General features: G+C 38.0%; 1 protein-coding gene across 2 annotated transcripts; it reads right to left on the reverse strand.

Moving 5' to 3' along the window:
- Positions 1–680: 680 nt before the first annotated feature.
- On the reverse strand, positions 681–6,049 carry LOC135943655 (zinc metalloproteinase nas-13-like). 2 transcript variants are annotated; one of them, XM_065490303.1, is made up of 6 exons: positions 5,907–6,049; positions 3,448–3,621; positions 3,222–3,392; positions 1,898–2,200; positions 1,178–1,311; positions 681–979 (listed from the first exon to the last, which is right to left on the reverse strand). In XM_065490303.1, the coding sequence occupies exons 2-6, from the start codon at positions 3,614–3,616 to the stop codon at positions 800–802; spliced, it is 957 nt and encodes a 318-aa protein (XP_065346375.1). In that variant the 5' UTR covers positions 3,617–3,621; positions 5,907–6,049; the 3' UTR covers positions 681–799. The 2 variants fall into 2 exon arrangements, with proteins under 2 accessions (XP_065346375.1, XP_065346376.1); XM_065490304.1 differs by lacking the exon at positions 5,907–6,049 and adding an exon at positions 4,095–4,323.
- Between the last annotated feature and the right edge of the window lie 17,831 nt (positions 6,050–23,880).

Consider the following 23,880-nt stretch of genomic DNA (forward strand, 5'->3'; position numbering starts at 1 on the left):
TTTTAAAACCTACTGCAATGTAATATGAGTAGTTAAAAAAATCAGCGTGTGTTACATTTATTATTAGACGCATGCTTTTCCAGGAAATTTCACCCACGCACGGCTATCCATTCATTCAACAAGGGCTGATGCTCTGATTCACGACCAAATGCCATGTTGGTTCGCGGCGTCGGCGGGGGCCATTAATTAGCTCATGTCGTCAGCATATTGTGGAATTCGCACGACAATATAATTATTTTATTTTGAATGCTCACTGCGCGTGGGAGATGATTCAATGGAGCTAGGCGGGGAGATGATGTGCGTTTCGCTGGAAGCCGCAGAGGAAGCACGTGTTAGTGTGTGCACACCACAAACGTAATTCCCCTAATTGATAACGCGCACACACAACAACGGTTTCCAGCAGGACAGAAAGCAGTGAAATGAATAATAATAGCGTAGTTCACCGTAATTCTGGGTGATAAATTATTTACACCAAGTCCATTAATTTTACTGCTGCAAAAGAGTGTTTTACGCTCGCTTATTTGTTTACCAAGAATAACCTACAGTTTGTTGGAAAAACCACTTGTGTGCTTATCGTCAGTATATTTATGTAACAAAAAGGTTGAGTTTCTAGAGTAAAAATAACCATTGAGATTTTATTTTTTCTTTGCACAAAAATAAAAATATGATATTTTTATATCTTCATTTTCTATTAAACCTTTTTATTCCTATAAGAGATTTAAGAACATAAACATTTTGCACACACCGCCCATTTAATAAAATTTACAAAGGACAATCGATAGAAAAAATGCAGATTATTTTAATTCGGCGGTGAGACAAAGAGGGAGAGGAGTTGGTTTCCAGCCTCGAACATCATGTTGCCGTAGTTGGAAGGGGCTTCGGTGGCCTCGCTCCCCTCGCTGCATCCGTACTTTGCCTTCAGCTTGGCCATGTCTTTGTCTGTGACGCTATCTCGGTTGCCAATTTCGGCTCCATCTTTCTGCAAATTATTTTTTCAAGTGAAATTTCGAGGGGCTGAGTGCTGGCGCGCAGGCAGTCGGAAAGGTAAAATGCCCTGTCGCAAACAAAGGGCGGAAAAATTTCGCAATGAGGTAATGAATGCCGCTCGCTGACAATGAGAGCGAAAATGTCAAATGGCCGCCTTTTCGACTGAGCAGAGCACGCTGCTATTACTCACGAGTGGCACCAGAGTGTCCTCGCCGTTCTTTGAGAATGCCTTTCTGCTGTAGTGCATTACGCTGCCGTAGTCGTAACCTACTCCAAAATCAGACACGACCGACTCGTTGTATTTGTCGAAGTTGCTTTCGCGTCCTTTAACATGCAAATTATGCAACGTTCATTATACTGGTAAATTTTGACCACCATGAATATGTTAAAGATTATAGAAGATAAGAGTAAATATACAGAAGAAGAATTTTCACATATAGAATCAATGCTATATTTAAAATTTTTCTGATTTTACTTTCACATTTTGAAAATTTTTCAAAAACCATATTCAACTGACAATGAGTAGATAAGTTCACCTTTTTTAATAAATGATCAATGTTGCAGTGATGAAAAGGACGCTAAAAATTTTGTCTTTTCTTTTGGATGTGTAAAGTAACCCTGCTAACCCGCAATAAAATAAAAATTTCAGAATTTGACTTTAAGAACTTTGAAATTTTTGTCTGAAAATATTTTATTGGTCGTATTTGTGATGAACATCTCGAAAAAACAAGTGGGAACAATGAAAATAAAATTGAAATATTTCATAACCAGAATAATACATTTTTTTTCATAATTCAGTGAATAGGTTTCTCACGGTGAATTTCAAGAAAATACCGAAAGTTTAAAAATTAGTTAGAAAATACACTCTTTACAATAAGAAAAAAGCACCGCTATATGCAATCATCATTACCTGACTGAATGTTTGTGTAGTTGACGAATACATACTCGTCCCTGTCGGCGGCGCTTTGTTGGTGGAAAAAGCCGGCGGCGTGCAGCAGCTCGTGAGCCACCACTCCTTTGTATACGCACCCTGCTCTCTGCAGGTTGACGACCTGCCCGCCACCCTGACGCCCAACGTACGACCAGCAGCCGGTCGGACCACCCTGTATGTAGACGAAGTCCATGTCTCCGATTCTGAATGGACGGAATTTGAAGCATGTGTCCTTTTGGATCATTTCCATGCCTTCCCTAATTGTTTTACGCTCAGCATCGGCTGAAAAATGAGGGAATTAACATTTCAAGGGTCGTTTTTGGGAAGGGAAATATTTTCGTCAAAATGCACGTGATATTAATTACTAACGAACAGAATTCTATAAAAAGAAAACCAAAAACTACACAGCGTGGTTATTAATAAGGTAAATAAGAGTCATAAATAGGGCTGTGAATTTTAGAATGTTTTTGTTATATTTTGATGCAAAGAATCACAATTACTTGAGGCATTAAAGAACGGCATTTTGTTATTTATGATCAAGAAAATCTTATTTTTTCGCATTCTATTTATTATGATTTTTCGTTTAAATGGTATATTTTTGCCTGCAATGGAGACACAGGTAACGTGTAACATTGCAGAATTTGTAGTACCGATCTTCAAGTGAAAAATTGCGAATATTCATCCTAAAAAGAGCGTCAGATATTCCCAATTAGTATTTTTTGACCTTTTCATTATGAATAGAGTCTCTGACCCCCACTTGATATAATTTGTATTTTATTTGTTGCTCCAAGAAAAGGGTCGTTTTTATTTAGAAACAACTGGCATCATAGTTGTAAATTTTACTTTTTTTCTAATTAAGAAAAACTACTGAATGTAGGTCTAAAAATTTGTTTCAAAACCAACTGACCACGAAAAATTTAACCAGTCTGAAAAACATATCATTATACCTATTTTTGGACTGAAAATCTTATTTGATAAATTAAAATTTGAAAAAGTTCTTATACGGCCACAAAGAATGCATTTATACTCGGATTTTTAACCGAATTAGAAGATTTTTGACTGCTCTTAAACTCTTTTGAGACTTTTTTTGTAAGGTTCTAGTGATTTTAAATTTTACACTCCATGATTCCATGATGGTTGGAAGCTTAAAAACAATCGACCGTCCAGTCATAAATTTATAAACTAATAAACTTCATCATCATCGTGAATAGACTAAAAATTAAGACTGTGCCGCTGGACAGCCGAATCCAGCAGGCTGCATACCCTCCAGGTGCGCTCCTTAAAAGTATAGTTTAACACTTACTGAACATTGGCTCTAAAATGTACGGAATGGTCGCGTCCGCCCACAGAGACTCAGGGTCACTGACGACGTTCCTCGACTTGGGCCCGTCCTCCATGATGTCGCCCTCTCTCAGCCCGGACAGCTCCCAGACGTTTGTGGGGTCGTTCGGTGACCATGAGGAGACCAGTCCGGCTAAATATCAGGGTAAAAAACAAGTTCTTGTGGTCAAACCACAAAGGTTTCTTACGGATCATGTTTCCTTTGTAGTCTGGGCTGAAGTAGCCAGGGTGGAGAATGGGCGGCAGTGAAGGGAAGTCGTCGGGTGGAGCGGCGGCCGCTGCGTCCTCAGAAGGACGCGCCGTCACCATCCACAGGCCATAAAGGACCAAAAATAATTGGCAGAGGCCTGGCTGCATTTTCCCTGGTTTGTCAAAAACAATTGTAACTTTGTATGGCATTATTCTTAAATTATATTTGTGATTTCTCTTTCCTTGTCCCTCTATTTTTATAAAATGAAATTGCACCGCGCGTACGACGAAAGTAAGTCAAAAGTTTGTGCATTATTCTGCACAGTATATCAAAGGTTTCTGTCAACATTGGCGCCCAACTTAAATTACTGATTTGATTTTTGTGTTGCTGCAAAAGATTATTCTAAAATCCCCAGACTGAAATCTCACACTCAGCAACACAAATAATAAATAATTAATTTTCGTTGGTCACCATTTGAGACAAGCAGAAGACAGTCTCAAATTGCCGTAATTCTATTACGCTGCACTTGCTGCACAATTCAAGCACTTTTCACATTCGTTGTCCGCGCGACGTAATTTCTTAAAAAGATCAAATTAAAGGGACACTGAAATTGCAATAAAAATATTGTTTAAGAATACCACATACAGCCAAACACTTTTCAGCACGAAGAATACCTAAAAAAGCGTTTGGGAGAGATATAGGGCAAAAGACGGATGTAAAATAAAAAAATCGTTGACAGCAAACACTCGCAGCTCTTCCTTTCAGCGTATAGTGGGTCATGCAGCGGAGCGGCGCAATTTATATTCCATCAATTCATGTTTATGCATTGAATTTTTCAGCGATTTTGATGCAAATGGCTTTCCTTCTCGCCCTTCTAACTTTATCAGCAGACGGTTTGAGCGCCCGCAATCAGTGGGGCGGAAGCGAATCCGAGTGCATACAAAAAAGTAGCAGAGACGACGAGCAACTCGCGCTCTACTTTTTGCTAATTGCACACAAAGAGAGACGGCGCGATTTTTCTATGCGCACGCGGGATATCGCCGCGTAAAAACATTTTACAGTCTGGAAAGCAATTAAAATGAGACAGTACAAAAAACTTCACAAACGAACGTGCTCCAGACTTGCTTTTTGCTCCACTGGAAAGCATTCCATTGGAATAATTGATTAATTAAATAAGTTACAAGCGGAAATAAAAATTTCCCAGTTTAAAATAATTGATTATTTGTTATTAGTTTTTTTAATCAACTATTTATCTGGTACGTGCTATTAATGGACTTCAAAAGAGCGCGAATCATGGAATTTCAAACACTATTAGCCCATGTGTCCAAATCAACAATTTTGTTCAAAATTAAAATCACATAAATTTCCCAGAAATTAACTGAAATAAACTATTTTGGTGTTTTCATAGGATTATTTTCATATTTTTCCTGATTCTATGAAATAGTCAAACTATTTTAATTTATCATCTCTCTATATAAATTGATCATAAAATTAGTTTTGAGTAGGATAAAATTGTCCCGAAATAAACGTAACTAGACAGTACTTTGCGAACCGTTTTTGATGAAAAACGTTACATTCTATAGACCAGATTATATTATGAATTACAAATTTAAAGAAAAATAAACCCATAGAATTTCAGGAAAATTTGAATAAATGTCTGAATTCGTCTTCCATCAACTCTAAAAATGAATCAAAATTTGAACAGGCAACCATTTGAATTTTACTGGAATCTCTTAAGACTCACAAAATTGAACATAGAACACTGTAAAATCGTGAAACTATATTGCTTTGCAAATAAGTTAAAATATTTACAAAAAATTTTACCCTTCAAAGTAAAACCATTTATTTTGGGGACAAAAAACTAAAATAGAGAACTTTTTAACCCAAAATACAAACTAAAACGCGCAGCCATATTTGAGACTGACTTAATTTGTTTGAATTAATGCGGATTTGTACCTAGCATAGAATTGAACTTTTTCTTCTTCCTCCTAAGTTTCAACATTTGCCTAGTTTTGGAGGTAATAGATTAAAAAAAGCAAAAAGACGATATTTAAATTTTTTATCCACTGCTATTTCAGAAAGAAACACAATATTAAATTTGTTCAATCAGAACATAATGTACTATTTAATCGTTAAATATATTTTTTAGAAGCATATTTAAGCATGAAAAAGAAAACCATTAGTGAGCACTTGAGCGGAGCAGCTCTCAGCGACTCGTTGCGAGTCTCAAGCCCTTGCGAGTGACCATCTGCTTAACAGCTATTTTGAAACTTCATCTCCAGCCCTGTTGAATTCTTAATGGCCTAAAAGTTTTGTGCGCGGCAGCTCAGAAAAGCGTGGTTCTTGCGACATAGTGAGTTATGAAAGAGGGCTACAAAAGCATGCAAAATGGCTTTTAATATCAGAATTTTTCACGGTCAGCACAATAGCAAATATTCTGCTCCATGGATATCATACCGAGTATTTTTCTTCCTGAAACCTGCCTTTTCTCTCCCTAGTTGAGATGAGAATTGAGAAACAGCGTCTGTCTCTCGGTGGAATACACGTTTGCACCACTTGCTTGCCACTCACCGCTGCAGACGGACTGAAAGTAATAGCTGCAGGGAATCGCGTAATAAATGCACTTACCCTTTTGCAGCGGCAGATAAGCAGGGAAGGAAAAAAAGAAGCGAATTGAGCGCGCGTTGCATGCCCAGGACAGCGATAGCAGTGCAGCGCGGAATGCAGCCAGCAGGTGCAAATTATGCAACCCGTCAGTCTGAGTGCACTCGGTGTGATGGAAGGAATCGCAAAAAAGCGGCTAGTCAATCAAGTAATTGATTTATGTCCTGCAAGCGGAACGGTGCACTTGCAAAAAAGTGTTGCATGACCTTTCGTGCGTATGGGAAGTGATAAGTGACCGAGGGAGCGCAGAATTCTATATTTTTTATACTCCCCGCTGGACGAGTGCATTAGGTACGATACCGCTACAGAAGCTTTTGAGCTAAATTGAGGCGCGCTAAAAAATTTTCAGGGTTTGTGTATAAGGGTATGTTAATTAAAATACAACAGTAGCCCAACCAATTACTCGCCCCATATTATATTTTCGCCCCCCCCCCCTAAAATGTAAATTTTCAATGTTTCATCTAATTGAGTAAACAAGGAATTAGTTCCTCTGAGATGAAATCAACTTTCAGTTTTTCTTTAATCAGGGGTGGTCCTTATTCCAGCCTAAACACCTCTAAACAACCCCAAAACAAAACAAAAATACCAAACCATTTTGTAGAAATTAAACTTGATCAAGTCTATTTTTGTGTATTTAGGTAGAAACACCAAACTGATTACATCCCCGACTACAGTAACCTCTATCTCCCCCTTTAAAATCAAGATATCTGATTAAATCAATGTGTCTTTGTCAAAAACATATTATGTGAAATTTAGAATGACAACTTGCAATCAACAACTTTTCAAATAATTCCTGAGCGTACTCAGATATTTTCATTTCCTAACATCTTAAAAAACGAGTGTGGTAACTTTGGAAATACTTAGATATATTTATACATTCTGTTAACCTTGTTTACCTATGTTTGGTCAGTTGCCAACTAACTCAGTATAACCTCGTAAAGATTTTCCAGTTCCATTAATATTCATTGTTTACAAGAGGTTGTCTACTGTTCCACAGGTGATTTAGACGATGCAAAAGAATTTCAACTGTGAAATTCATGTTCATTTTGTGCTAAAATGTAAATCAGCCCTTTTAACTCGTTTATTGACCTATAAACACAATGATTAAATAAGGCTGCTACGTTTTTAAATAAGTTAATGATTGTATATCTTTACGATGCAAAAATTTCCAAGTACAAGCACTGCATGATTAATCTATCAAGATATCAGTTTGCTCCAATTGGAACTATTCCCACTTTCCATTTTTATTTGCGATCGCTTTAAAACAAAATCAAGCTCTCTTTAACAACGCACAACAAACAAGATAAAACACACAGGAGTGTGTGTTGCAAATCGCGGTCAACTGCAATCTTCACTGCAGCGCTGCTTTATATAAAAGCCGGCGCAATGCATTCTCCGGTACTAAGGCTCCTCAAGTCGGAGTCATGCATAATTAGCCATGCCATTGGTGCGGCGGTTGTGGCCACCGTGTCTTAAAGTGCTGCTGGCGGTGGTGGTGGTGGTGGTGATAAAAGGCGCCTGCTAGGTCTCTCTCCTATTAACTGCACAGGGACAGTGTTTTGCGATAGGCGCCGCCGACCCCCACCTGCTGGTCAACGGCCGGATATCAACATGCAAAGCAAACATTTGCTCAGTAGTGGTTATTGAACCTCCCCAATGCTGAAAAGAAGAAAGTTGGTGGGTGAGCTGAGCGTGCACACATGTGTGCACACGACTTCTCTAGCCCCTGTCCGATGTATGTGAGAGAGCATGAAAGGTTCGCGCGGCGCTGCTGACTATGAGCTCGCGCTGGCCCAATACGAGTTTTCTTGACCAGCGACCGCGTTTTTTTAATGATCCTTTCTATGCTAATAGTGTTGAAAACGCTCGAACCAGTCCAATAAATCAAACTAGGTTTAGTGCCGTCTCGTGTTTAACAGGCGAATAGCATACAAAATAAATTATTTTTTTTCGGGGAGGGATTTTTTAATTAATCTATTTGCTCTCGTGTTTTCTCTTCAGTTCATATTTCTAAGTCGGACAAGATCTTTTCTACACGGTGCTGCACTCCAACGCTTGTTTCGACAACTAGAACCCTTCTTGTACACCGGTCTATCCAGATGGACTCAATTTTCTGACACAAAACCCAATATATTTAATTATAGACGAGAAATTGATTCCCAGTGGGTCAAATAAAAAATGACACCATTGATTCATAAAAAATTATTTATAAAATAAATAAAGTCACTGATAAATTAATATTCTAGCTATCCAGTCCCACTCAGTTGCTACGAAAAAAACAAGCGTCGAAAATGCGCTCTCGCAAAACCACCGGTGGACCGGGCGTCAAATTTTCGGGCGAAAAGAATTGATTTTAGCCGGTCTCGTGCGCCGTTTAACACCATTGATTCCGTCCTTGTGACGTCAGCAGCCTCAAAGGTGAATGACCGCGCGTGGTGGGCAAGGCAAGCCTGGTTACCCTAGAAAGCTGCAGTGGGACTCCTTTTCGTGCATGTGATTTGAACATCGCACCGCATCCAGTCGGCGTTCAGCTTCGCTCCGATCACCAACAAAAGTCGCCTCTCTGCGCGCTCGCCATGGCATCGAGAGTCTCTTGCTGCCTTTGCTACGTCGGTATGACTTGTATACGCAATAATAAAACAAAATTTGAATGGAAAATCTTCACTGCAAACGATTTGAGTCAACTCCTAAAAAACCAGAGTTGGCTCAAATATTTTCTGGTTACCAAAATTCCCGACTTAAAATTAGTTTTTGGGTTGTCTGGTAGTGATTTTCAGTCAAAGAACTAGGAAATAAGTTTAATTCAGAGCTTGTGATCAGATGAAGTATATAGCAATTGACGTATGCATGTCCATTCAAATGGCGATAGATAGACAGTACAATGTAAATACGTCACATACGGTCGAATGAGTTGGCTGTTTGTAAATAAATTACTTGTTGATAGACGCTAATGAGGGCACTCGAGGAAGTCACAATTTTTCAGTTTGAATTAAATACAGCTCCTAATATTTAAAAAAAATTCCATGAACGCTGCTCCGCTGGGAAAACAATTTTTTTTAAAAAGTTAAAAGGAAGATTTTAAAGAAATTGTCGAAGAAGATGTGTCTTTAAAGGAAATTTATAGGAAATGAGGGAGGAAAAGTGGGATAAAGAAGAAACAAGGAGGTGATGCGCCGCAAGCCACTTAAGTATTGAAATTCATTTGATCATCAACTGCGTAGTTCTTAATTGCATTTTTATAAAGAGTGTGGGTCTCATATATATCATGTTTTTTTTTAATATTACTGCTTAAGAAAGGGTATGAGAACCTCGAATTTCTCTTCAAAAGTGCTTGGTTGGATGGAAATTAAATTGGGAACTTGATAGTCCATTACACCTCTCCGCATCAGATGTGCGGAATTTCCTAACTTTCTAGCTATCACAGCCGTGCAGAAAATTTGGGAAAACACGACAAGGCGCCGAAGCAAGTTATTTTTAAGAATAAATTGGAAAGTAGTACGTTGAACCTCGCAAATGAGCAGAGTTGGCGAAAATTATAAAAGTAGTTTTCCTAAACATTTTGCAGGATATTACGAGTGCTGCAAAATCAGCACAAAATAAATAATCGCAAAACAGGCTCTCACTCGTCTTGTTTCACGTGACACTTATGCAAATGAATTAAAATAGGCGCCATGCAGCGAGTTTATTACACGCGCGCGGCGGCGGAGAGAAAGCGCCACTTCTTCTCGGAGCAACAACTGGAAAGCACTGTTTATTCTCATCTCGCCCTGGCCGCGGTGCCGCGGTACCGATGTGCAGTGGGAGCAGTCACCCATTTTATCAGCACCGCTCTCGACCTTGTGGTTCATCGACCTCTCGCATTGAATTGAAGTTATGACAGAGAGAAAGAGGTCCAGTTGGTGTTTCATACGCTCAGCAAGTACCGGTGTTACAGCGTGCTAGCTGGGGCACTTTCGTGCGTCAATCCTCCTCTCCGCGCGCAGCATCTGATAGGAAATCAGAGTGGAGCACGCAGCAAATGCATACAACTGCGTGAATAACGTGTAGCTCTACTTTCGTTGTAATGGAGATGACCCACGCGTGCCGGAGTTAACGTTTTTGTCACATTTTATTTTAATTTATGCATGATTTACTGTCGAAACTCATACAAAATAATGAAGCGGAATAGATTTACATGCTGTCTCCTCATTTCCTATGGAAGAATTCACTAGGGGAAAAATTTCTCCATATACTACTGCGCACGTGGATTGCATCCCTTAGTAAATTTAGTTTGAGAAAAATGCTCCACGTGTGAAATTCCATTTTTTGTCCATAATATTTTTTAAATTAATATGTATACATAACACAATTCTTTTTAGCAATGTTTTGATATTGTATTACTCTTCTCTTGCACAGAAGCTTGAAAGAAATTTAAGAAGCACCAAGCCAATATAAATCATTAAAAATGTCCGCTCTTTTGTAGCCGTGCTATCTGCTGTATTTTATTCCAGAACAAAACGCTTGAGATTCGTTTTTGTTATTAGCATTTAAAACTGTATTGTGAATAAGTAATGCTTTCTTCCATTGATTTATATTCTGGATTTATATATATCTGAACGAATTTTTTATTTATTTAAAGAGAAGGGTAATAAGCGTGATAAACAATTCGTGAGCTCGGAATATGACATTCGCTTTTAAAGTAAATAATGAGTTAAAGACTCACGTTTAACAGGAGCACTCAGGGGGACATAAAATGATAATATCTTTATTTTTTTTAAGATTTAGAATGAAAGGATTCGTCGTATTTTTTTTTTCAAAAACGAGGGGGAAAACCGGAGATCATGGAATGTATATTTTGTGCGAGAGGAAGCTTATTGTTGTTGTTTTAAATTAATGCCATTACCGTGTGACTTATGGTTTTGAAAGTATTATGCAAAGAAAAATGTATGTGTCTCTTTCTTCTGCTTCTCGTTCTGCAGCTTTGAAATCACACATCCCAGATTTGTGGATTTTTGATTCCTTTCAATTCTTCATCCATATTATGATATTATTTAATACGTTTCTTTTTTCCGTTTTATAATATCAGCTGCACCCTCATTTGGGCTTAATCCGCAGAGAGCAATTCGACCTTCTTTATAATTCGAGGATTCGATCTTCAAATGGCTCAAAAAAGATAAAGTATCCAAAGATGTATACATTGGAGAGATAAATCCGTAGTTTTTTAAGATAAAATGGAAAAAGAGGGGCGAACAAAAGTATGAAATCAGTTTGTCAATATCAAGGGAGCTGGGGTGGTTATTTTTTTCCAAGCATTTGATTGTTGGCCCCTAGTGGCTGCAAATCCCACTTATGATCGCAAAAATACAAATGGGGATTTGAGAATCACAATAAGGAAGAATCCGGGATGACTGCATCTTTTGTCAATAGTAGGTACAACTATTTTTTATTTACTCTTTTGACCTTGTCTTTTTAAGGAAAATTATACAAACACACACAGGTAATACGAGGTAAATAAAATAAGGCCAAAGAGGGTGAGTTTGAAAGAGAGGTCGTTGAACCTGCTTAGCTGGAATCCAATTGCCCAGTGTTTTTTATTGTTTGCAAATAACAATAATGGCACAGGCAAACAAGAATAAGTCTGGGTCCGACCCAAAATAATAAATTTAAAAAAAAAGCTTTAATTGCTCAGGCTGTACAAAGTTGCATTCATAAAAGCTGATATTTCATCCCGCGTCTCTTGCGCCGCGTTTCATTAGAATCCACTGGATGCTCGGCGTGGCAAAGCAAAACAGACATTGCGCTGAATTGGCATGTGATGCAATTTCAGCCGCGGCGTCACAGGGTCCTTTCTGAAAGGCTTTACTAATTGCAAGTAAGAGGCAACAAATCCTTGCGTTGCTAGGTGTATGGTAGCAAGCGAGAGAGCGAGTCTTCGGGTTTCGATCAGCACCCTTTGACAAAACAAAATTTCTCACCACGGTGCGTAACATCAACAGTCTACATGAAACCAGGGCGTTGCGTTTGGTTAAGTTGAGAGTTAAATCTCATATGTGTGCTACACGTGGAGGAAAATCTGGTGCGCACTTTGACAAGTGGAGGAAAATTCTGGAGCCGACTGACACGTGTAGCCTATACCTTCATTTGAAGAAAAATACGACACGTGCGCGCTCCGATCCCAATTCAAAAAGTTTGTTCGTCTCAAAATAGGATTGATGAAATCTTTCTCGAAATACAGAAATGGAGCTTGAATAGTCCCAACGCATTTCTAAAGGAAGATTTTGACCATTTTTGTATTTTTCCGTCAATTTATATCCTCGGATTTTTAGCATCACAAGATTCATGCAACTAATTCAGCTGCAGTAAAAGTTATTCGTTTTTTATTCCTGATCATTTTCAATTAATTAGGAAATATAATCATTAGAAATTATACCTTTTTGGTTGTAACGAAGAAGGTGTATATTACTAACTAAGATGAATTTTCATTGTAAAAATCTTCACATACATATTAAACTATACAACTCATAATATTTACAAATTGGTTAATAAATAAGTAATTTCAGAAAAGTCGCTATATATTTTAGCAGCGTGTGGATTTTTGTTCCTCCACTTTGCGTTTATTAAACTTAGGGGAATTAGCCGAAAGGATTATTAAAATAAGAAATGAAAATTATTAAACGGTTTAAGACGTCAAAGTTGCTGTATAAACAATCAGGGAAGTATATTTTTAAGCATTTAACCTTCGTGATTCACCGTTCGGTGATAAAAGCCTGATGTGAGCTGCAAAAGAAGATCAATGCCGGGACTCGATAACAGTGCCTATCCTATAGCAATAATGAAAACAAACGGGGAGCGAGCATGGTGCACCGAGACCGAGCCACGTGTAAGGAGGATTCGATTCAAACAGGCGCACGTGTGGATCCTCAAACCGACGCTCAATCAGAGACAAAACATCATGATATCATGAGTAGCATCAGCTGCTAATAAAATAGTCGATATGGGTCAGCATGTCATTTGTACAACACCTCGGCACAGTTCAACGACCTGCGCGACTCACTCGCTCTCTCACTTGGCGAGCTACGACTACTCTACTACTACACACACTATTCATTTACTCGATTCTCTACCAGTCGCGGAATTACGAACGTGACGTCACCGGCCGATTCAAATTTCATCCCGGCGCCGAGCATTTCCATTTTCGGACACCAGTTTGTCAGCATTGACGGCGAGCAGCGTCGCCGATGGCTCTTTATGCTTAAATTATAACCAATTTTTGCGCTTCACACTTTAAAGAGATAATTTATAATACATATTTATGTTTTTTGTTCTATTTTTAGCTAATTACAAGTTAAAAATAGCCAAACTTGTTTAAAATTGTTAAATTTGATGAAAATAACACAGTTGCCTAAAATCATATGTTTCTATATTATCTAATACATTTCCGACAGTCATTTTCCTGCAAAAAATTGATGAAATATTATCTCTTTCTATTTCATGCCAAACTTTTATCAAGTGGGAAAATTGAAAAGAATATAGAGCATTTTTATTGGAAATAAAAACCGCACCATTTTTTGCACGAATGTTGTAAAATAGTTTAATTGGATTTACCCACAACAATTATTTGATTTGAACTGTCTAAAGTGGCTGTTGCTATATTCCAACTTTCCAGGAAAAATCCACCACATTGCTTAATTCTTTTTTTGCGGTTTTGTCGCAACGTTGCTAATTTTTTCCAAATAATCTCAAATACTTTTATTTTAACCATGTGCCAACAATTAGCTTCAACTATTATGCTGCTTTAACAAATATCACATTTAATGAAATAGGAGTTTTCAAAATGTCCTTTTTTATTTCATAATTGGAATATTAGGAACAATTTGGAGAAACCCAATAAAATTTTTTTATAATAAAATTTTGCATAAAACTTGTTTGATCTAATCATTATACAGTATGTCTTATAAGAAAGTTGGCTTTCACGTTGGACAATATTTAACAACCACTAAATTTGAATGATTTTTCCTTGTTACAGGGAATTCCCAACTGCTTGTAAAATAGTTTAATTGGATTTGCCTACAACATTTATTTGACTTGAACTTTCTAACGCGGCTGTTGCTAAATTCATATTTTCCAGGAAAATTCTACTGCATTGCTCAATTTATTTTGCGGTTTTATCGCAACGATGCTCAGTTTTCAAAATCTTCAATACTTTTATATTAAACATGTGGAAACAATTAACTTAAACTATTATGCTGATATAACAAAAAATATAATGCTATGAAATAGCAGTTTTCAAAGTAACCTTGTTTTTTAGTATCGGAAAATTAGGAAAAATTTGGAGAAACCCAAAAACATTTTTAGTACTGTTTCTAACAGTGAAGAATTTTTACAAATCGGTAAATTGGCACGACGTCATCGAAAACTCACCTCACAATGCAAATCTTTCTTTAAAAAAAAAGAGAATAACGTCTTAATTTTGCAACTCCAATCGTCACTTTCAGCACAAAATTACGACAGTCGCATCAAAGGGTTGCTCTAATTATTTTCTCAATTTGCAATGCCGTTCGGGACTATGTATAAGAGCCTATACATAGAGCTGTGATGCAAGCAGCTCATTTTGCTGGTCGTCACGGCCACCCTTTTTCGTGTTGCTAAGGTGCCGTCGATTCTCTCTCTATCTCTGCCGCTCTTTAGGTCAGTGTCCTTTCATGGTTTGATTTCTCCTTTGGCAAAATAAATAATCCTCCGCGAACCGTCTCGTACAATGGCACGGTCTGCATGGACACCTTAAAAATGCCACCTTTCTCCCGAGCCGCCACACATTGCAACGAGAGCCAGGGGAATCAATGACCCGAAGCCTGATTTTTGGCCATCGTGGTTAGCAAATCCCGAGCGCAGATGAGAGTCGCGCCGCCGGCTTCTGTTGTGCATTTAATTGCCCTGGCCTGCCTGCCTGCTGAATAGAATGCCTGAGAGCTGATTATAGCTGCCAATTGACGACAGCAGGTCTAGGAAGTCCGCTTTTCTTCTGCGGCATGAGCGTGTGTTGCAAAATAATTAGGATGCCGCCGGTTCTAAAACTTTGTCGCCAATTTGCCGTATAGAAATCCAGTTCTGCAAACCGAGAGACGGCCGTAAAAATGTTACTACACAAATATACAACCTTCGGAGGTCTTTTAGCCTGCCGACAGCGTTCATTAAAAATAATCTCGGCGCAGTTGTGATTGTCAATTGGTATCCTTGATCCGTTTTCCAACTGCAGAGATGAGAAACGCACAGCAAATTGATTACGTGGCGCTTCGCATGATGCCACTTTATAGTCAGACTGCTGCATTTGTTTATATGCGAGCGTGTAATTCTATACTCTCAATCTGAAATGCATTGAGTGAGATCATCTTGAGGCGAGCAATATTCTGCTGGCATGTAATTAATCGCATCAAAATTATATCAGCAAGTGTAATAGTTGATTATTTACTGATCAAACAAAGTGTTAAAACAAGAAAATCACAACCTTTTACGCAATCAATTCTGTTCTTGAGTAGATGAGAAAATCAGGCATTGGAGATGATTAGATCATTTATAGAAAGGGCAATAAACGCAACCTATAGATTTGCATATAACTTGTTTGATCTAAACATCATATAATAAAATTTATCTTATAAGAAAGTTGGCATTCAGTTTTGACAATTATTGCAATTATTTAACAACCACTTAATTTGACTGATTTTTCCCGTATTATGGGGAGTTCCCAACTGCTTTCAAATATGCACATGAATTTTGATGACGAAAAAAGCAGTGAAAAGTTAGTTCCTAATCCCCTCAGTTTTATAATATGTACAAGTATTTTGCAAATTTATTTTTTCTCTTGTGTGTGGTTGGCTGGTTGTATCCTTCGCATGATGCTACTTTTTAATCAGACTGCTGCATTTTTTGTTGGTATGCGAGCGTAAATCTATTCTCTCAATCTGAAATGCATTGAGTGAGATCATCTTGAGGCGAGCAGTATTCAATCAGTGCTTGCATCAAAATTTTATTAGCAAGCGTAATAGTTGATTTACTGATCAAACAAAGTGTTAAAACAAGAAAATCCCAACCTTTTACGCAATCAATTTTGTTCTTGAGTAGATGAGAAAATCAGGTATTGGAGATGATGGGATTATTTATAGAGAGGGCAAAAAATTTAACCTAGATTTTGCATATAACTTGTTTGGTCTAAACATTATATATGTATGTCTTACTTATAAGAAAGTTGGCTTTCAGTTTTGACAATTATTTAACAACCACTTAATTAGACTGATTATTTATTACAGGGAATTCCCAACTGCTTTCAAATATGCATGAATTTTGATAACCAAAAGAGCAGTGAAAAGTTAATCGTTGCTAATCACCACAGTTTTAATATAAGTCTTTTGCAAATTTTTCCCTTATGTGTGGTTGACTGGTTGTACATGGTTGGTTTAAATTATTAATTTGTACATGTAACCGCAGTCAATACGCTCACTGAATCGAAACTCACGGGGAGACAAACAGATTGGCAAAAGAGACGGATTTTACAATCCCCCAGCGTGTTGCATGTTGTGTTTAATGTGCACAGAGCGGCCGAGAGTTCATTAGCATTCCAGTTGAATGACCCGTTAAGAAAATAATAAAATCAAACTCGCCGCGAGTCGCTGTCGTTGAGCTACGATGAATAATTGTAGCACTTAATGCGAGAGAGCACATAAAGCACTTTCACTTTTTGCAAATATCATTATGAAACTGCTGGTGTTTGATTTATTCAAATGTCTCGGTGCTAATGAACGAAGCGCCACCTCAAGTGCGATTCATAAATAATTCTGCATAAATTATCCCAGGGCGATACACTATACTGGTTTGCTTGCAAATTTTTTACCAAACAGAAAATGAAGACATTATACCTATGAGGAATTTAATTTTTTAACTGTCACTCTCTGATATTGGCTGGAAATTTGGGCAAGTGAATTGTTGCAAGGGCGATCTCTGTCACAAGTAGGGAAATTATAGAGGTCTTTAACCAAATAATTTTTTGTGCTCAGCAATAAAATTGTTAGTGCAGCAAATTGTATTCAACGGCTGTTAATTAATAATCCTCTTTAATTTTATGTTTTTATTCAAGGTTAAGTAATTCTGACGCTAGGCTTGAGGGGCGGAAACACTTGTTCAGTACAAGAACGTGCAAAACTAAATTGATATCTCTTCGATTTCTCACCCAGCTCACCCAGTCTTTTCAAGGACCACTTAGAGCATAATCATTGGTAATTTTTCTTCTGTGTGTTTCTTTGATGCCCAAGTTTATCGCAAGCATGAAAAAACTGGGAGCCATGGCCGAGTAATAAGTCACGGCAAATCTTCCAATTGAATTTGTTGGAGCTGCGGTGATTCGCCTCTCGTTGCCAAATTACAAAATGATTACAGCTGGCACGGCTTCAGGGAGAGTGACTGCGTCGTTGATAGCTCCATTAAGTCTCCGCCGAGCATTTGAGATGGCGAGAGAGGTGATCTCGCTACTGGATTCGATATAGTTGGCTTCAAATATTTGAGCAACACGTCATACCTTCTTGGAAACAAAGGCGGTCAGGGCCAAGTCCTAAGCTAAAATTGGAATTTTTGACTTTCACTGATTGATTTTTAGTTAATTGGCCAATACACAGGATCATTCTAGTTCTTCCAAAAGCTAATCCCTGATATTAATTGTCATTATAGAGCAAACTTTGGAATTACTATTAAAAAAATGAGATGTTCATAAACGGTCGTTAGAAACATTATCCCACCATCTGTCAAATAATCGACTTTTTGTTGAGTGCAGCTCTCTCTCTCTCTCTCTCTCTCTCTCTCTCTCTCTCTCTCTCTCTCTCTCTCTCGTCGCTCCCTCCTCGCGCTGCCTGCTGCTCTCAAGCAGAAAATCGAGTGAGTAAAAGAATCGATGAAGTGTGTCATTACTATACATATTACCTACAAGGAGGGGGTAATATACTCTACTAACACATTTCTCAGGCCACGCCAGAGGGTGAAATGAATACTGTAGTGGGTGCTGTAGTGGTTCGCTCGGTCGTTGAACTCTCCTTTCGCCACAACACAGCGTACGTTCGTTTATGTACGAACTACACAAATGCGCTGGCGCACTTAAGTACTAAACGATTCTATTCCGCTTGTTCAGCTCCCAACCCGCGGATTTCGCTCTTCACGCATTGACCGAGCATGCATTTTTTCATTGATGATGCAGCCGTTATTTTGAAACTCTGTAGATGGCAACTCTGCAATCACAATATGAATTAAACACAAATTGACTTCAGACCGTCAGTTTTGGCTAAAACCTCTGTACTGAACCGACTATTTTCATTTTGGGCGGACATATCTACAACATTGAAAAGCTAAGAATTAATTTAAACCTAATGCTGGATCTTCTCACAATTACAATTTTCCTACAATTCACAATTTTTCACTCGCTTAAAAAAATTTACCTTGAAGCTTTCATATTTTATCAGCCCTCATAATGTTATTAAACCTTTGGTAAGTTGAGAAATCGTAAATTTTATCAAAACGAAATAATGAAGCAATGATAACGACATAGACGGTTCAAAGACCTAAAATAACTTTTGTTTATCTGAAAACTTAACCTCTTCTCCAGGAAAGCTGAATAAAAAATTGTTATTTTGGATTAAAACGGACCATGCAGGCATACTCGATCCCCGGCATTCATGCGGTCTTTCTAGAGAATCGGTCAAAAATGCAATAAAAATTATTGGGTTTTCTGAGTAATTGTCTCAGAGATTCGTAAAAAAAAATTGAAAACATGTACAAATATATTATAAAATACCTAGGAAGTCGCATTAAAATTCAGTACCGGAGACTCTTTGCTTAGCCCTCACAATAATGAAATCGATAAATAATTTTTGTTGATATGAAACTAAATCCTCTGTTATTGCTCCAGGAAGCAGGAACTTACATACAACAATTATTTACTCTGATTTCGAAGAATGGAATAATTTTACAGTAAAAAACGCAATTTTATTGATATGTAAGAAGCATAAAAATCGGTTGGACAACAATCGTCAGTTTTTGAAAAAGGTCAGTAAACTTTGTACTGCGACGTGGAATGGATGTTGTTTAAAATTACAACACCACTTAAAATTTCTTTAGAGAAACACTTCTGTGGGCTTGTCAATTATAATTAATGTAGCTGGAAATAAATGAAATTTTCATTGCAAGGATTTGGTCTCTCTCTCTCTCTCTCTCTCTCTCTCTCTCTCTCTCTCTCGCTCCCTCTCACTCCCTCTCTCCTAAATTATTTGTCAGCGTGTTCGACTAGGTCAACGAACCTGGCTTGTATTGTAAACACACCTCACGCATTATAAACCGTCGCATTGGTTATATTTACACGACACCAAGAAAATTAACAACTTTCTCTTTGATATATTTCAGGCAGCCCATCTTCAATCCCAATTTATTCTATATTATACATGTATATTTGTCTTACGTCAGTTACTGCAGCAAACAAGAATAATGCCATCTATTTCATGATTGAGTTTAGGAAGTAATTCTATAAGAGAAATCATGGTCTATTTTGTATCAATCCCACTGTATGGTGTGGTGGTTTTTTTTCTCAATCCAATCGAGTTATGATAAAGCAGTCAAGTCGTGCGAAAATGTAGACGGCTGCATAAAAGCGCTCGCTCTTTTGGCAAAGCAGCTTTTGAGATCTTTAATTCAACTGTGGCACACTCTTTAACTGCTTTCGGCCGATGAAAAAAGCCACTTTAATTCATCCTAGAAAGGAGAAAGACTGCCCGATCACAATTGAAAGCGGCTACGTGCGAAATAGCCTCGCCAAGATCTCATTTCGCAGCTGGTCTATTGCCTATAGGGAGAGAAAAAAACCGCGTGCACAATTGATCAGCGTGGTGCTATTTTTTGTGTCCTAATAATACAGCAAGGCATTTTGTGGGACACACTCTCAGCTTCTGTGTCTTGAATTTCAATATATAACCAGTTGGAATGATCAATGGAATGTGCTGTTTCAATTAATTTTATTCATTTTGAATTATATCTTTGGAGCTCAATTTATAATTTATAAATTAAAATATTTTTGTGTGATTTAAATTTAACATTTAATTTTTGTGAAAAGTTATCCAACATGTTTACTATCTTGAAATGATCGAATGAAGCTTTTTGACTACGTAGTGCTTAGACTTAGACTCCAAATTTTCTATCGATTTAATAACTTGAGAATGAAACCCATAAATTTCTAGTTATCGCACTTGTTCTTGATTTATAAACTCCAGTTTGGAAAACCTGAGCAACATTCCAAATGTATCGTTCAGATGGACCAAAGCACAGAAAAATACATCGAGTTCAGTGACTCTTGAAGCCTGTTTGTTGTTTTCCAACTGCGTTAATCGGCCATACGGGATAAATCAGAGAAGCAGCTGAAGGCGCAACAAACCTGGGCGCAATATATCTAGTCTAGACACGCATCTAAATGGACTTAATTCCATATCTCGTTGATCAGGCAGATATTATATTTGACAGTCACTCGCTGCACATTATATTAGGAAAGGATTAGAGATCATTGCACCCTGCGTCAGGTCTTTGAGCGGCCAGTTATGTTTTTCGAAAATTCCTTTTCTATCTGGTTTATTGATCAAATTATTTATAAGCTTGGTAAAATTGAAGATTTGTTTTCTTAAAATTTCCAGAAAATCAAATGCTTGGGAATGCCTGGGATTAATTCTTTTTTATTTGGCAATATCATACTCCTCTAAATCTTTTAAATCTTTCGTACAGAGAGCTGGTTGATTGTTCAAGAGTCACGGGGGCATTTAACTTAAAAAGGGGTCGACGAACTTGCAGCCGTAATATTTATTACCAAACTTTTTATACAAATACCAGTAAATAATTTCGAAAGAACAAGAATGTTCAAGTTTATTAATGTCAAAATGTCAAAATTTCTTCGTAGGAGGTTGATTTTAGCCTGAGTAATTGTACGTATGTGCCAACCACTTGATGGAGATGGGATGTCTTTATTTTTTGAATGGGGGGGATGATTTAATTTACAGGACCTTTTTCATATTTATGACTTAAATTTCCCAAATTTTTTTAAAAACTTGAAAAAAAAGGAATTTTATGACGTAACACAATTTCATAGAACCTTCAAAACATTTTTAGAGACATAATATTCGATCGCTCATTCGGCTCATTTCATAAGAGGCAGAGCGTTAACCTGAGCGTGGAGTTGAACCGTTTTTTCGCAATACGTAACGCTCGAATCGTGCGCGGAATGGTGCACACACGCACTTTTTGCCGGCAAATACTAAGCAAATGATTGCACGCGCTCTGAAAATAAAACTGGGCGCTGCTGCTGGCGTTGGCGAAATAATAGCACGCGGCTTTGGGTTTAGCAAGAGGAGCCGGTCTGGAAAATGAGAGCGGGATCAAAATATGCAGCGCTGCTCTTGGCTCAAGAATTGTCGCCGTGCACGTGCACGTGCAAATTGCAGAAGGGGCGACGACCTGCTGCTCGAAACTTTAAGTCCGACGGCGCTGAGAGGATGAAATCGCTGAGTACGAGGAAAATGGTGCGAGGGGACACACTAAACTTCCTGTGTAATGAGTGCGTTTCTGCTTAAATTTCACACCCTCGGCGCCAAGACGGCCAGACCTGCCAGGGTGGGGTTGATTCATCATCGCATCATGCCGCGAGCATCATTTTCATGTAGTCTTGAGCGCACACCATTTTTATCACGTCGTTTGAGGGTTTGAGTGGATTGTACCAAGCGAAACCAAACAGACGCTTATTGCTCTACGTGTCAAGATGATAAAAGAAGAATGAGTGAAGCTAATCTTCGAATTATCTGCAAAAAATTAAAATATTAAGGGCCTGCATTAAAATTTTGAATCAAACACGTGCATAATAAAAATCCTCTCAAATTGCAATAAAAACAAAGAGGTCAAGTTACAAAAAGGGATAATGTGGAAAAATTGTTAAGTATATAGGAGTTAAAACATTTTAAAGATGTTCTTGTCATATCGTGAAGTTCCTTGAAGAATTAATATTTCTTTTGAATCGATAAAAATTATTATTATGAAGTTTGGATGAAAAAGGGCTGTACTTCTTGATAAAGGTGCAAAATCTGTCACCCTTTGAGACTCAATTGCAAATTCATATTATTTACAGTGTGCACCAGATTACAGCAAACTTTCGAAATGAAATTAATCTTATTAGTTCCAGTTTGTTTTCTGAGTGATGACCAGTTAAATAAAAAGGTGAAATCCATTGAGAGAACAAGATCAGAAGGACCACTTTTCAGCTTTTTAAATTTAGGCTTTTCTTAACTCAACCAAGAAGATCCTATAATATACTATAAAATAATACTGCATTTGGAAATCAAGACATGGGATTTTTACTTGACACACGGTGTCTTTGACTTAATTCCAGTGAGACGCAGCAATTAAACAGGCTCTATCTCTGTTTGTTCGTATAATTTATTTCGACCAGCGTAGCCTTTCTGACAAGCAACCGCATTTTGTGTTGAAAGTTCGTTGCCCCACAAAATACTTGGGTAACATTACTCGGGTCATGGAACTCCTAGCCTCCTCTGCTTTATTCAGGTGTACATACTTTCCACATTGACCTGTATGGATGAGATGCATGCCACACTGAATAAAAGCATAAAATAATGTGAACTCTATTTGATGATTATCAATTGCAACAGAAATTATTTGACTGGAAAACAGGACAGATCACATCTATTTAAAGTAATTAATACTCAATAATGTGAGAGGAAAAATCTGCAGTATAAAATGCAGAAAATAAACAAATGGCTCCACTGGTGTGTGGGTTTCAAACCAGGATGGAGCTTGAAAAAATTAATAATAAGTTAATTTGTTCATTGGGTTTTTGTTGCTGTGTATGTTTTTTATTTGAAATTTATTTAAAACAGAATAAAAATTATGTCTTTCTTTTTTATGTAGCCTCCAATTAAAAAGAAAAAAACTAGCGAAATTTGGGCCAGGTTTACTGACCATTAAATATTTTGCTTTTATATGTTTAAGGGATTGATAGCAAAAATACACGACGGTTAAAATTAATTACGGTGCTATAAATAATTTTTTATTGCCTCACTTATAAATTGTCTGGTGGGATCGAGTTCCTAGAACCTACAACCGCAAGACGGAGTTTTCTCCTAGACTTTTCGCGAATCTTGTCTTTTATTAGAAAAAAGGAGCCGAAATTTTGCAAGAATGAGAGGCAAAAACGGTGTGCAGTGGAACAGGACAGTGCCGGATGGATTGAGCCACCCTTTGGCACGATCGGCGAGCCAAGAAGCGCAGTTATCCTCTATTAAATGGTGCGTCTAGCGGCGCTATGATCGGTCATCGACCTCAAGCCAGAGAGCATCCACTTTCACTGACGCTGGCTGAGGCTGACACACTGCGATGCCCACCGGTAGCAATCGAGGAGACTATAGCGTAGGATTTTGAAACGTGCTCGTGCGCGGACTCAAGCCGGCACTCGGCCAGAATTTCCACCTCATTCATCGCTGCTCGGCAACTGGGCATTTTCTTTCATCCATCCATGCATGCATACGTGCGGACCGGGCACCGTTTCGATGGAGATCGCGTTTTATTAAATTTCTTTGTAGGTCGGAGAACCTACAAAGTGTGAATAAGAAAGGAGCAGGAGTGCTCCGTTAGCCAGGTTATGACGGCATATGCCAAGCAGTACTCGCGGGGGATATGCTCGCAAGCCTGACCATATAGAAGGGCGTGTATGCAC

The sequence above is a fragment of the Cloeon dipterum genome, chromosome 4 (assembly GCF_949628265.1).
Source record: "Cloeon dipterum chromosome 4, ieCloDipt1.1, whole genome shotgun sequence".
Classification (NCBI taxonomy): domain Eukaryota; kingdom Metazoa; phylum Arthropoda; class Insecta; order Ephemeroptera; family Baetidae; genus Cloeon; species Cloeon dipterum.

What these genes read in the sequence shown, in the direction of transcription:
- LOC135943655 (XM_065490303.1), bottom strand. Translation starts at nt 3,616, where the DNA reads ATGCAGCCAGGCCTCTGCCAATTATTTTTGGTCCTTTATGGCCTGTGG. An exon ending in CTACAAAGGAAACATGATCC is followed by an intron (nt 3,393 to 3,447) that starts GTAAGAAACCTT and finishes CCTGATATTTAG; the next exon opens with CCGGACTGGTCTCCTCATGG. An exon ending in CTACACAAACATTCAGTCAG is followed by an intron (nt 1,312 to 1,897) that starts GTAATGATGATT and finishes TGCATGTTAAAG; the next exon opens with GACGCGAAAGCAACTTCGAC.